At 43.2% G+C, this 13660-nt stretch overlaps 1 protein-coding gene across 1 annotated transcript in view; it reads right to left on the minus strand.

The window, feature by feature from the left end:
• Positions 1-2625: 2625 nt before the first annotated feature.
• lcor (ligand dependent nuclear receptor corepressor) overlaps positions 2626-13660 on the minus strand; it is a gene marked incomplete at both ends in the record, with an annotated part of 28491 nt that continues 17456 nt past the window's right edge. The window contains 2 exon segments of the mRNA XM_071537101.1: positions 2626-3817; positions 10960-11056. Coding sequence (XP_071393202.1) covers positions 2626-3817; positions 10960-11056 — 1289 coding nt within the window.

Here is a 13660-nt window from a genome sequence, read left to right on the forward strand (position 1 = left end):
GTATGGTTTCAGCATCTCCAGCTCAGGATTAGATTAGATTCTGAAATGCTCTCCACATGAAGTCTAAAATATTCAATTTCCCCAAACCCCAAAGTCAGCCAAAAACAAACTGGTGCATGCCATTTCAAAGAGGATAACCAAAGAAAAAAAACAAACAACTGAAATCAAATAAATAAAATGTACAATACATTTCAAAAGGAGTGAATCATCATCATTTCATCTGAGTTGAAACAACAGAGATGTACAATTCTCATGTTAAAAATCTCACAGACTGGGTGAGCACCAGGCAGTGTTTGGAGCGAAGAGCAACATTTACCACAGAGCAAGAGTGGGCCAAAAAACATTACAAACAAAAAGCTTTTTTTTGTCTCCTTCTATCCTTTCCTAATGGAAAACACCGAAAGAGTCTTTTATTTTTCTTCTGTGTCCTCTGAGGGATTTCTTTCCCTCCTGCGATGATAGTTTTTCTTTCCCTGGTGCTTCAGCGGCGGGAAGGAAAACGACAACTAGACTACACTACACAAAACTCAACTTGTTCAAGCTGTCAACCAGTGTTTTTGTCGAGGAGGTAATCGAGAGGGGGAAAAAAGAGTATGTTTGGGTCCAAGCTGCAGCTTTCTGAAAATCTTCAGACACTAAAGCTTTTTTTTTTCTTCCATCTCTCTGTCCTCATCATCTCTCCCCGCTCCACATCCCGATAAGAAGAGCTACACATGCATAACCTCAAACAGCTTTCTTTCTCTCTCTTGTTTTTTTAATTTTAGAAAAGTGCTATTTTAGAAGTTTATCGCCAAAACTTCCACCCCCAACCCAACTTCAGTGTTTTTTTCTGTTCTTTTTTTTTCTTTATTGATTAGCCAGTCTATTGGCTATGGCGCTGCCATATCTGCCTAATCCTGCCCACATCGCCCCTCTGAAATAGCATCGATGAGAGGCGAGTCTTGTCCTCCTGCCTTTCAACTATAGGTCCCACAGGAAACGTCCATGTTTGAAACCCACATCATCTGTCTCAGTTACCCTGAGTTAAAAATGAGGAGAAAAAATCATCCAGAAATGCGGATTGGCTTTTACGTCATCAGTGTCATAATAATTTATAATATATTAAATCTGCCTTTCTTTCCATCGCCTCTATCAACTATCCCTCCCCACTGCAAAATGTCCCCCTCCCACCCCAAACTGTCCCCTCTATAAATGCACATTGTCGTAGTAAACTGCCTTTAAAACTGTCTTTGAAAGTTTAAAACAACTCAGAGAGGGAGAAGAATTTGTTAAAACTCATCAGCTAAGCCGCTTCTGCTTAGTTTGATTGGAAAAGGAAAAACAAAAACATCGGAAATGTGTTGTCGTTAGCTAAGGCTAGCTAAAACTCATTAGCTAAGGCTAGCTAAAGCCTCGTATGGGAACTAGATAATCGACTGGATAGCAGCAGGGTTTCACATTCTGATCCCAGAAGGCCCGCAAGCTAGCACATCAGCCTTCATCCAATAAAATGGAATTCGGGGGACTAGCTAACCCCGGCCGCCGTTTGGAGGGCGACCTGGAGCCGGCGTTCCAGGATCAGCGGTGAGACACTGATGGAGGATCAGGAGGAAGCAGTCCGCATTAAAAACAGCTGATCCAGAATCAGATTCCCCCCTCAACTTGTCCCTTGGCAACAAAGGGGGTAAAAGAGCATCCTGGATCTGATTACGGATCAGTGTTCGCGGGCGACCTGCACCTCCGACCTGTTGCGAGGTTGCGACTGGGCTTCAGAGACAGACCATAATAAGTGCATGATGCTAGGGCAACAATGCCGAGGTAACCTGGTCTGTAAGCGCCAGACCCAAAAGTGTAGTGCAAAAGAAAGCAAAACAAAACAAACAAAATAAAGACAGAGGAAAAGAAGTCTATCTTAGAAGTCAGTAGTATCTACGAAACTCACAAACATGCATCCCTGAATGACTTTTGTGTGTCTTTTTTTCGTTCAAAAAGGACGGGTTAATGTTGCTTTCGTCCACATAGAGAATAGCAGAATATCTAAGGAGGAAAGAAAAGGTTTGCAGTTAAAGCGTAATGGCTACCTGGCAATAAGAGAATGGGTTTTGATTTAGAACCCTGGTGAGAAATATCAATGGCATGATTAAACCTTTACAGTTGGCTTCAAACGTAATAGACAGTTCACTTACCAATTTTAACTAGTACTCCATGAGAGAGGGGAGGGGTCAAAGGACCTTAATTTGTCAGTTTGTTCAAAAGGGTTAATTTTCAACCTTCCCCTCATTTTCCCCAAATTGGAATGGTCCACAGCCCAAACTGCATTTAGAAGCAGTAATGGGTCAGTGTATCAAGTTCAGAAAAGAGGGGGATTGGGTTTCGGGCTGGGGATTATCAGCATGCTTAAGAAAATTTCATTAATTGTCATGTAACTCATGTCTTTAGCTGCATTTGTTAAGCCCCTGGATATAAAAGCTGAACAAATGCTTGCACAGTGCCGCTCAAGTGACACCTCAAGTTAAAAACCAGCCGATTAGTTGTTTCTCTCCAGTTTGTTTTAAGAATCCTCCTCATATTATCCCTGCGTTTGTGCTCACCCAGATACTGCAAAGTAAATTGGCACAAATAAAGCCCCATCCGTTTTCAAATTACTTTAGTCATTTGACTGAGGTTTATAAAGTTTTTGTCGTTTAATCGATTGGTTTTCGAATTGTCATCAATCTCTTCTTTTCCGTCTTAATCGTCCTTGAGCTCGGCAGCTGCCAGCGGCGGCCCGTCGTCTCGCGGGGTTGCGGTGGGCGTGTTCTCCGACTCGGCGGCAGAATCCTGGCCTCCTCCTTCCATCCTCATCATCAGCTTGAGCTTCTTCTTTGGGGGGTTCTTCAGGGTTCCCATGCGCTCCTTGACCTTGTACTCCAGGGTGCTGTGCGGGATCCCGTAGATGTTCTGGGCCTTGGACACGCTCATCTTCCCGTTCATCACCACCGCTATGGCCTCCTCCAGGATCTCGCTGTTGTACTGGCGGTAGCGGCCCCTCTTCTTCCTCGGCTGCTTGGAGCTGGGGTCCCCCTCCACGTCGGAGGTGGAGTAAGCCGGCCCGGAGGTGGAGTGGTCCATGTCGGAGCTCCAGTAGTCGGCCGCCCCATCCAGCAGGCCTCCCAGGCTTCCTCCCAGCCCTGCCCGGCGGTTCTGCTTGGGCAGGATGGCTCTCAGCTTCCGGCTCAGGGCGTTCTCCCCGTGGCCGCCGCCCCCCACCCCCATGGCGCCGTAGCCGTACAGCTCCGAGGCGTGGGAGTCCCAGGAGAGATCCATGCCTCGAACTTGGGGGATCTTCAGGTCCACGGGAGGCGAGTGGCCCTGCTCTCTCTTGCCCTCGTGGTGGTGGTGGGCCTTGGAGACCTGGTTGTGGTGGTGATGGTGGAGGGAACTCTTGGAGGAGAAGGCTCCGTGGTGGTTGTGGTGGTTCTCCAGGAACAGAGGCAGCTCTTTGAGGTCGCTGAGGCTCAGACCTCCGCTGGCCTGCTTCAGCTTCAGCAGGCTGTCCAGGTGGGCCTTGCTCCCCCAGGGCGAGGAAGAGCCCTTCTGGCCCAGCACGGGGTGGGGCTGCCCGTGGTTGAGCAAGCCGGCCGACTCCAGATTAGCCAATGAGAGAGCAGCAGGCTGGCTCAGGAGGCGGTGCTTCTGGCTGAGGAGCTCTTCCTTGATGAGCAGCGAGCGGGCCAGCGGGGGCTTGAGGGAGGTGGAGCTGACGTAGTTGTCCCTCAGCCCGTCCTGCAAGCTTCTCGGCAGCAGGTTGTCCTCCTCATCCACCTCTTGGAAGGTGCGGTCCACTTTCAGCGAACGCCTGGTTGGAGGAAAAACGGGCAAAGTTAGGAACGGTGTCAGAGATCTTCTGATATAACAGTGATTCTTGGGACAAAGGATGCTGTTGCAATTCCTATTTTGTGATTAAATTCTCAGAATTCAATTATTGTTCATTGGATAAAAGGTTTTACTTTTAACACCATCCACCCAAACATTTGGGGAATGTTGTTACATTTCCAAGTTCAAACGTTTTCCAAGAGAAGTTACAACAGATTATTTAACATACAATATATACAGTGAATAATCAGGTCTATAAATGACCATACAAACAAATGTTGATTAAACCATACTAACAAATCTCACCATCCTCAATTGCTCAGTCTCAGTTAGTGACAGTTAGGCAGAACAATATTAAACCAGGACATTGTGTCTCTGTGCAGGTAGAACGTTAATAGGCTCACAACATGAAAATGTAGTTGCAAAAAACATGTTCAGTTCTTCCACAGCACTTCATTATTAAAAGTGAATTAGTTCTTTGCAATTGCTCAATAATTACATTATAGCAGAAGAATATCAGTCATGTCTTTCTCTTTGATCTCTTTATTTAGATCTCAACAATTAATGTTCACACAAAACTCATTATACACCTAAATGCACTTACTTAGCACAACTATTTTTTTCTTGTTATTTTCTTCCAGCATCTCAGACATTCTGCAAAGTATTTACAGTCTATTCTCTCCACAGACTAACTTGTTTAATAATGGCTTGCACTCACATACTGTAGCACTTTGTAGAAACTTTGAACTGCTAATTATTTTCTCAGTGCCACAAACATGGAGAGTTGTTAGAATAGCATTGTGATAGTTCAGAGATGTTGTGTAGAAGGTAAACAGACACAAGCCAGTGAAATTCATCATGCACAATACCAGAGTCTACTAAACTAATGAATAATATAACAGTCAGCGAGGGCAGAGGCTTAAAAGCAAGGACGCGATCTATCTATCTATCTATCTATCTATCTATCTATCTATCTATCTATCTATCTATTTAAGAAATGCTGAACCTCTCTCTGGATGTTAAATCGATTGCTTCAACATTTTTCAAGCCAAATACATCCGATTGCCTTGAGCGAATGGCCAGGCAGCGTCCAGTAGGCGCAAATATCATTTTAGCTGCCATAAAATACAGACTTATACCTGCACCTCACACATTTCCAGCATTCAAAATGAATCAAATTAATACAGAGCACTATCTAATTTCCCTATGGGGTCATTTAAGTTTCATTTAATCTTTGGGGTTTTACTGCTAAAACCCCAAAGTCCACTTCACAATGAATTCAACCTCCTCCGATCAATGCAAGACAAATCGAAGAAAAAACACTTTTGTACCAGAAGTAATATAAAATTTAAAAAACAATCGTCAGGTTTCCAAAAGTGGGCAATTTTAAATAATAATTTCAGCTATATGCATTTGACTGCGGAGCTCTGCCCGCATTCTGCACTTTAATAGCACAAATATGCAAATGACCAACTGTTAATCTGTTGACCTGTCCTGTCCAGTGATCTGTGTTTTCTGTGTTGTTCTCAATGATTGTTTGCACCTTAAATTGCGTCCTGTGAATTGCCCCATGCGGAATAAATAAAGTTGTATTGAACCGAGCTGAATTGAAAACATATCTCTTCTTCTGAACCGGTGCTGGTCTGCTAACATGCTGTATTAGTGTTTCAAATTCATGAAAACCACCTCTGCTCCCAAGGTGGCATATCACTGTGCTGAAACGTATGTTTAAATGCAAAGCCGAAGGGCCTCCACTTGAACTGCTGCAGCCACTGTTCCTTCTGCTAAGTAACTATAGCAACAGTTGCAAGTCCTTAAAAAAAACAGTCCCTGAGGTTTAAAATAGCAGGAAATAGCTTGGCGAGTCAACGGCTGGCAGGGGGAAAAGTAACTTCAGGGAAATACTGTATCCATCCATCGCGGGGGTTTTTCTGAGGAGCTGAATGTGCGAGGTGGGGAGTCCTCAGCGGGAGCTTTAAGACAGATTATCACAGTGGGCGGTCTGCGGCTCATTGAAAACAATACAGGGTTAACGAGGGGCTTTGGAGTCTGCGCTCCGACAGAGCGTTCCGTTACAGTCGGCGTACAGTCATCAGGGAGACTCCGCCAGACATCACCGGTGGATCTGAGGATTCAACTTGATCCTACATTTGTGAAAGTAACAGGAGCACAGAAACAGACACAACAGACGGGGTTCCCCAAAGAGACGGGTTCAAAGAGAGGCGTTTAACTGTGATATGTAAAAAGGAACAAGAGTTGAACATCTGGGTGTATGAATGACAGCGTGTGTTCTAAGGTTCCACCGATATGGGTTTTTTCAAGGCTGATATCGATACCAGTATGTTAAGAGAACGATATTTTGTGCTGATATTCAAAATCTTTAAAGGAATAGTTCACCCAAAAATGAAAATTCAGTCACTATCTACTCACCCCCATGCCGGTTGAAACTCTGGTGAAGTTTGTCAGTCCATATCACAGTCCCAGAGCTTCCCAGCACAAAACAACTAAAGTCTTTGAGGTTCGATCTTTAGAGTTCCAAAAATAACAAAAAAATAACCATAAAATTACTCCATACAGCTCGTGAAGCATAATACAAGTCTTCTCACGAGCTGTATGGAGTAAAATCTCTCCATACAGCTTGTGAGAAGAGACTTTTATGGTTATTTTTTTTTGTTATTTGTGGAACTCTAAAGATCGGTCCTCAAACACTTCAGCTGTTTTGGAGAAGGCTGCTACGTGCTGGGAAAGCTCTGGGACTGTTAATATGGACTAACAAACTTCACCAGCTTCAACTGGCACCGGGGTAAGCAGATGATGACTGAATTTAAATTTTTCGGTGAACTGTTCCTTTCAATTTGAGCTTTCACGCCAAAAAAAATCCAAGTATTCAGTGTTTCCCCCAGACTAATGAAATTATTTTATGGGCAGTTTATAGTACAGCGATTTATGATTGGCACCACCGGCGATGATCATATTCTATCGTCGGTCGCAGTGACATGTTGTTTATTCTTCCAGCGTTCATCGTTGCGATGGTCGTTGATAGCCCATCGCTGAGTCTTAAATCGGATCGAACTTTGACCCCATCGCTGGCTCAGTTGTCATGACAACATTATGGAACTCTCTTATTCTAACGTCGATTAATTCTCCGAGCTCAAATTAAACTCTGGCTGACCGTACTTTTTTTTTTAATAGACTGTAGGATAAAACGTACACTGAGGAGACAATTTATGCTATTTATCCAGACCTGGATAAAGACAATAGATTTACTTGAATGAAACTTCTTATTTAAAAAGAAAGAGTGAAAAATAACACTGCAAAAGCAGTTACACTATTCTGCAGACAATAAACTTCACAACCTGGGAATATTTGCATTACTTTGAACTGATGGGAGAAAAGGGGAAGAACATTATTGTTACCTGTTACATCTGAGAACTGAAAGCACCTGCCAATGTGTTGTGAGCGCTATCTGCTGTTTAGTTTTTAGACCAGACATGATTAATCAAGCCTGCCTCTGTGATCATACTAGTTTACCATAAAGACGATCATACCCCGAATAAATTAAAGCTCCTTGTTAAGTAGATAACAGATAAGTAGATAACAGCAGTGTACTTGGTGATGATTTCTATAGCCTGCTAGTGAGAACATCACCAGAAGACATAAAAGTTGTGAAGTTTTTAAGCGGGTAACTTGAAAGCACTCGACTGAGTTACTTTTAATAAACACTAACTTTGTAAAGTAACTAGTTGTTATTTAGAACTATAGTAACAAAGTAAAGTAACTAGATGAGAGCAAATGACTGAACTTCTGCGATGCGTTCTATAATCGCTCTAGTGTTTATACTTTTTATGAGCGACAGCATCCAGAATCAAAGCTGAGCTGATGATGGTGTGTTGGTGACTTTGTAGCGATGTCCATCGGGCGATCATGAATCGTTGTACTATAAACTGTTACCTATATAAACCTTTAGTGTCAGCAGCTTTAGGGCAGAGTGACCCACCACACCTTCTCAATGGTAGGGAATGAAGAATTAATTTGCAAACTAATGTAACGATCTTCCTCTCCCTCAAAAACTCTGACTCTACAAATGCTACTTATTCCTATTAAAGGCTTAGCAGATGAAGACTGTGATACACAGTTGGTTTGACTACTGACAAAATGCTCTTACTGTAAGTTGCTTTGGACAAAAGCATCTGCTAAATGATGCAACGTAACGTAAAAAATCCATAATTTAACAGTTAAATGAATAAATAAAATGTGCAAAGAAAATAAAGAAAATCGCAAGATTTCCAGATTGTTTTTTTGTATCTGTGGTCAGGGAGGAAACTCTGATAAAAAGCCAATATCAGCCTGATATCGGTCTAACCCTAGTGTGTTTTTTTTTGTTGGGGGATGTCTGTCTGGGGGAGATGAGGTAGAGTCAGCGGGGGTCGAACTAGACGCCGACACACACACACACACACACACACACACACACACACACACACACACACACACACACACACAGTCCTCCCCTCCTCTCCTCTGGTTAATATTACATGACCTGATCATTAAAGACTCCTGGTGTGTGCTGAAGTGTGGCTGAGGGCCTCGGGGCCTCGGGGGGGCCTTGGGGCCCTCAGGCGAGAGACCGACTCGCTTCCTAAGGGACCGAAGATGAAGTTTCCAATCCTGCTCCCAGTCCTGGTGCGGGCACACCTCACCACGCCAAGCTTTAATCACCAGACCCTCATGTGTGGAGTGTGTTACTGGGTATTATCTCCCAGTGGTGGAACCAAAATAAACACTAAATAATAAAAGAAGGATACCTCAGGATATAGGATGTATCGCCTGGTTCGGATTCATGTGTTTATATTATCAGAGAAGTAAAGGTCAGAGAGATAATCTGAGCCAAAATTTGATAAGCCTGAAATGTGTGTGTGTGTGTCTGTGAGTGTTGGGGAGGTGGTACTGTCCACCTGAAGACAGAGGTTTTCTGAGCAGATTCCAAGAGGTTCTTTCTTATTTCTTATTTCTTTTTAATCTTTATGTATCTAGGGATGGTCTGGGCACACTTCTACTGGTGACCAATGAGCAGCTCCACTGCAGCAACTAGGGGGGTAAATGTCCTGCAAAGCAACCTTGCCAATAGCTGTTGAAGAGAAGAAGAGAGTTTCTCATTCACTTTCCCCATCCAGCTTTTCAGAGCTCATCCAGGACTTGAACCGGCAACCTTCCGGTCTTAAGCCCTATGAGTAGGGCTGTTGAATTGCAGAAATGGGTAAAAAAGTATTGGGAATCGATGGAGTCAATCCCAAGAGTTGCTTGAGCTTTGCGATGGAGCTGTCACCTGGATCTGGATGGGCCTCTGATGCGGTGGCAACTTGTGAACGTTTTAACTGTAATGTCAATTCAATACTTCTCTAAAATCTAAAACTCACAGTACAAAAAGTGTCAAAGAAAAGAAATCAAACAAAAGCGGTCTCGGTTGTGTCTCTTCACCACAGCAGCCTTCGCCTCACTCTTCTCTTCACTCCACACTGTATATCGAACCTCTCCTAATCCATCTTTGACCCGCAGATCAAAAGTATTCCTGGAAATGGCAGCTGCGTTTATCGTTGATTGTTTATTCCCTCCTGAAGCAAGAAGGAAGAATGACGGCATGTGATTCAAACATGACTTCAAGGCAGAGTGCACAGTCATCAATAAAGCATCGCGCCGCATCGCGGAGGTTCGTCGATAAAAGCGCTGAAACGGAGACAAAAAGAGAGAAGCAGCCCAAGCCTCCATCTCGTCTTTGACATGCTCTGGGGTTGAACTCTCACACCGGGGGATGGTGGGGGGGGGGGGGGGGGGGGGGGGGGGGTGTAGGAGGGTGGGGTCTGAATTATAAATACCTGTGCATAAATAGGCCTGTACTGCATGAAACGCCTCGGCCGCGGAATTGATGGCAGCTGCGGTATCGATCAGCTGAGCGAAACCAATAAGTAAGAGATGAAAGGTGGGAGGCGTCGGCTGGGCTCGCCCCGAGGACGGCCGGCCTGATCGAAGCCTCGCCGTCGAAACGCAGAGGAACCGCGTGAGGCCGCGGCCCTTCTGCGCCCCGCTGACCCCCCCAGCTCACTGCTCCCACCCGCTCGATTCTCTAAAAGTCAACACCACAACTGCCAACAGGTTGGTTTTTACCCTTTCTGTGACTTCAAATGTGCTTCAACCCCCGGATCCGCAGACTTTCAGATAGACAGATGGATATCAATAAAAAATATTCATGAATGAACAGCAACACTGTACAGAGCATGTTTCCGTTCAGTGGGGAGACAAAGGAGAGAAGATATTAATATAATAAACTTGCTTGTACTTCCTTAGATGTGGGATCTTAAAGTAATAATCCACCACATTATCAGATAGATAAATCTCCACTTTGCTACACTCTATTGCTAGATCTTACAAGATCTTTTGATCTTTCGGGTTGGAGAGGTTTTGGAGAGTCGACTCCAAAATAATTGATTCTCGATTCCATCACGTTGATTCTGAGAATAGATTCTACTAATAAACGGGACTGGAGTCGACTCCTTTTGCAATTCAACTCCAAACTCTGGAATGAAGAAACTGTTTAATTTAAAGAAATTTGTAATGAATTAAATCTGATTTAGGCCTGTCTATAATAATCAGTGTTTGATTGCCTTGGTCTGATCCATTTCGCTGATCCAAGTGGGGAGAAGGGTGGGGAGGGTGTTGATTTTCATTTTCGGTTTAGAATCTATTTATAGAATCAATTCCAATTAGTTGCAAATAGTTTTAAGTTTCCAGCAGCAGCAACAGCAGTTTGTTTGGAATAAACAGAAGAACTGGGTAGCATAAGCAGTGATAGTCACCATGGCTGAATAGACAAAGAAAAGAGAAACAGAAAATCCAAGCTCCACCCACAATGTTTGATTGACAGGTGATCTCTGGGAAGTACAGTGCAGAAACACCAAAGTGAGGCTGAGCACCAAAGATTTTGCCAAAAATAAAAAAAAAACAAGGTACAGGCAGATTACCACTTTAACCTCTCCACCAGTTTTTTAGCCACATGACTAGCTGGCTCTGGGTCCGGCTGGCTCCCGGCTCACTAACAGAGTGTGGTTTGGACTAATCCTGTTGTCTTACCCTTTGACCCCAGGCGCAGCGGAGAAGCTGGGGGAGGTTTTGAGGAGGCCGCTGCCTGCGCTCAGGTTCTTCTTGGTGGAAAGGTCCAGGACGCCATCTGAGGAGCGACACACACGTAACACACAAACAAACACAAATCAATTCAAATTCAGTTCAAAATCATTACTACGGTTGGAGTTTATAATAGAATAATGTATAATGTAGGAGTTTATAATAGAAAACACCTTAAAACACATAACAAGTCACCATGACATGCAGTATAATATACAGACAGACATCACAGAGCAAGTCAGTAGGTCGGTAGAAAATCACTAACATTTGAAGTTCTTCACAGTCATAAGATGCTGCAACATTTCATGTGCAACTTAAAGGATAAGGCCGGTGTTATTTAATGTATTGTTTACCGTCAACAAATCCTATGAAAATAACAAAATCAACAATGCGTTTGCTCTACTCCCGTTACTTTCCGACTTCCCACGTACCGTTTTTAGCCGTCAACCCGGAAGTCATTGGCTCCAATTATAAGCTAAAAACCTTTAAATACAGCTCACAAAGACATAGTTTACATTTTAAAAATCGCTAACTGTTACCACGAAAAGTCAGACTGTTGTAGTTATTACCAAATCAAATTCAAATGGGAACAAGTTCTTCATTACGCCGGGGACTATTTTCAGTGCTACGGAACTACTTTCCTGAGATTGCAAAGTGTTTCCAGCCGGCTTATTAAGTTGTTTGAGGAAAAAGTCGGCCGGCCCGGTGCATCGTGATGATGAAATATGCTGCAGAGCAGCAGCATGGCTCTGTGACGTGTTTTTAATCGTTTTTTATTACAATGGAGTTCTATGGCTGCTGGGACATGGCTGCATTGGGCACCGGCTACATGGACGAGACTTGTTGGCAAAACAAAATCATTGCTGATTTTGTTATTTTCATAGGATTTGTTGACGGTAAGAAATGCATTAAAAAACACCAGCCTTAACGTTTAAGCAATGTACAGAATTTTAAGTGGAAACAAATGGACACAAACACACACACACACTCACACACACACACACACACACACACACACACACACACACACATAAACACAAAAGCACACAGCATGTGAAAGGCAAGCGAGGCTTTTCTCTGATCGATATGTCTCACTCAGTCTGGTCTTAACGTTCAAAGCAAAGAGAAAAAAGTGACAACTTTGCGAAGGAAAAGTCTGATTTTGATCAGGCAATATCTCCATTTTGAAAAACAATCTCTACCAGACGTTCATGATTCTGTATCTGTAAAATCTGTAGGATTCAGCCTGCAAAAGCGTTTTGATTTTGCCAAACAACGTCTTAAGATACCACCTATCCTTTCAAAAGCACTTAAATTTGTTTTCATTTTGGCTATAAGTCATTTCCAAAGGTGTCACTTTTTTCAAATTGTGGATATTTCATCTTAAAACAACACTCCTCGTTTGCAAAGAGGAATTTAGAAACTGGAGGAAAAAAACAATAGATTTATTCCTGAGGTAAGGTGGTGTGTGTGTGTGTGTGTGTGTGTGTGTGTGTGTGTGTGTGTGTGTATATGTCATACATGGGGGGAGTTTACCCTCCACATCACTCAGACTTGTAAATGGACAGTGCTTTGTGTTAAGCCCATTTTAAAATTCACATACACAGTGAAAAAATCATCGCCGTAAATCCCACTCATACACACAAAAAATGAGCATATACATCAAAACAATTACATACACAGAAATAGATTCATGGACTCTCTCTCACTCTCTCTCTCTCTCTCTGTTGTGCTGCTGTAATCCCTAAAGTGCAGCTGACCTCTTGACCCCTCTCCCCCCCCTCCCGAGTGCAGCTGACCTCTTCACCCCTCTCCCCCCCCTCCCGACCCCATATGGACACCGGACCTGTTACTGCCTCGCTAATCTTCAGGGCTTTTTGTTGTTTAATCAGAGGAGGCAAAAAAAACAAAAAAAACATGAGGTGATATTAAAATGAAAGACAGAGAGATGCAGCACAGAGGTCATGGAAAAATGACAGGAACAGGACATATATAGCGGGATGTATTTATATATATACGTATATATACACACATGAAGAGTTTATTCCCTCTTGAAGCAAGAACCAAGGACCATGTATATGTATGTGTATATATACTTAACCTGCAGCTCCTTTACCATCACACTACTGTTCAGTCAGTTATCCAGACTCCTGCCATTGTGTTCATCTGTTGTGTCGAAATTCATGAACTAGGCTTTTAGTTTAGAGTTCTGTGTTGTATTCTGGTACACTTGTTAAAATGGTCATCCACTCCCTATAACACCAGAGCTGCCTGCCATATCTCACAAGAAGTTCCCTGTATTAATACTTCTTTTGGCCAGTCCTCCTTCCAGTTTGCTGCTCCCAGCAGTTGGAATGAGCTGCAAAAGACATTTGAAACTGGACAGATTGATCTCCCTCACTACTTTTAAGGACTCTATTGCAGAGTTGTTCACACACACCTGCAAATGTCACCCAGCCTTTTAACTGACTTGCATGACTTGTAATTTTATTTGGTTGTTTGTTTGGTGTGTGTTTGGATTATTTCCCCGTTCCCATACCGTGTTGGGTTTCTCTGGCTGATCTCTCTGTCTCTGTCTTATCTGGATTGTTCTTTGTTTAGTTTCTTTTTGCGTGTTTTTTTTTTTTTTTTTTGTCCCCTTTTCCCTTTA

The sequence above is a fragment of the Centroberyx affinis genome, unplaced genomic scaffold (assembly GCF_046629955.1).
Source record: "Centroberyx affinis isolate AG114_WGS23_722 - 3 ecotype Tasmania unplaced genomic scaffold, CSIRO-AGI_Caff_v1 ptg002981l_1, whole genome shotgun sequence".
Lineage (NCBI taxonomy): Eukaryota > Metazoa > Chordata > Actinopteri > Beryciformes > Berycidae > Centroberyx > Centroberyx affinis.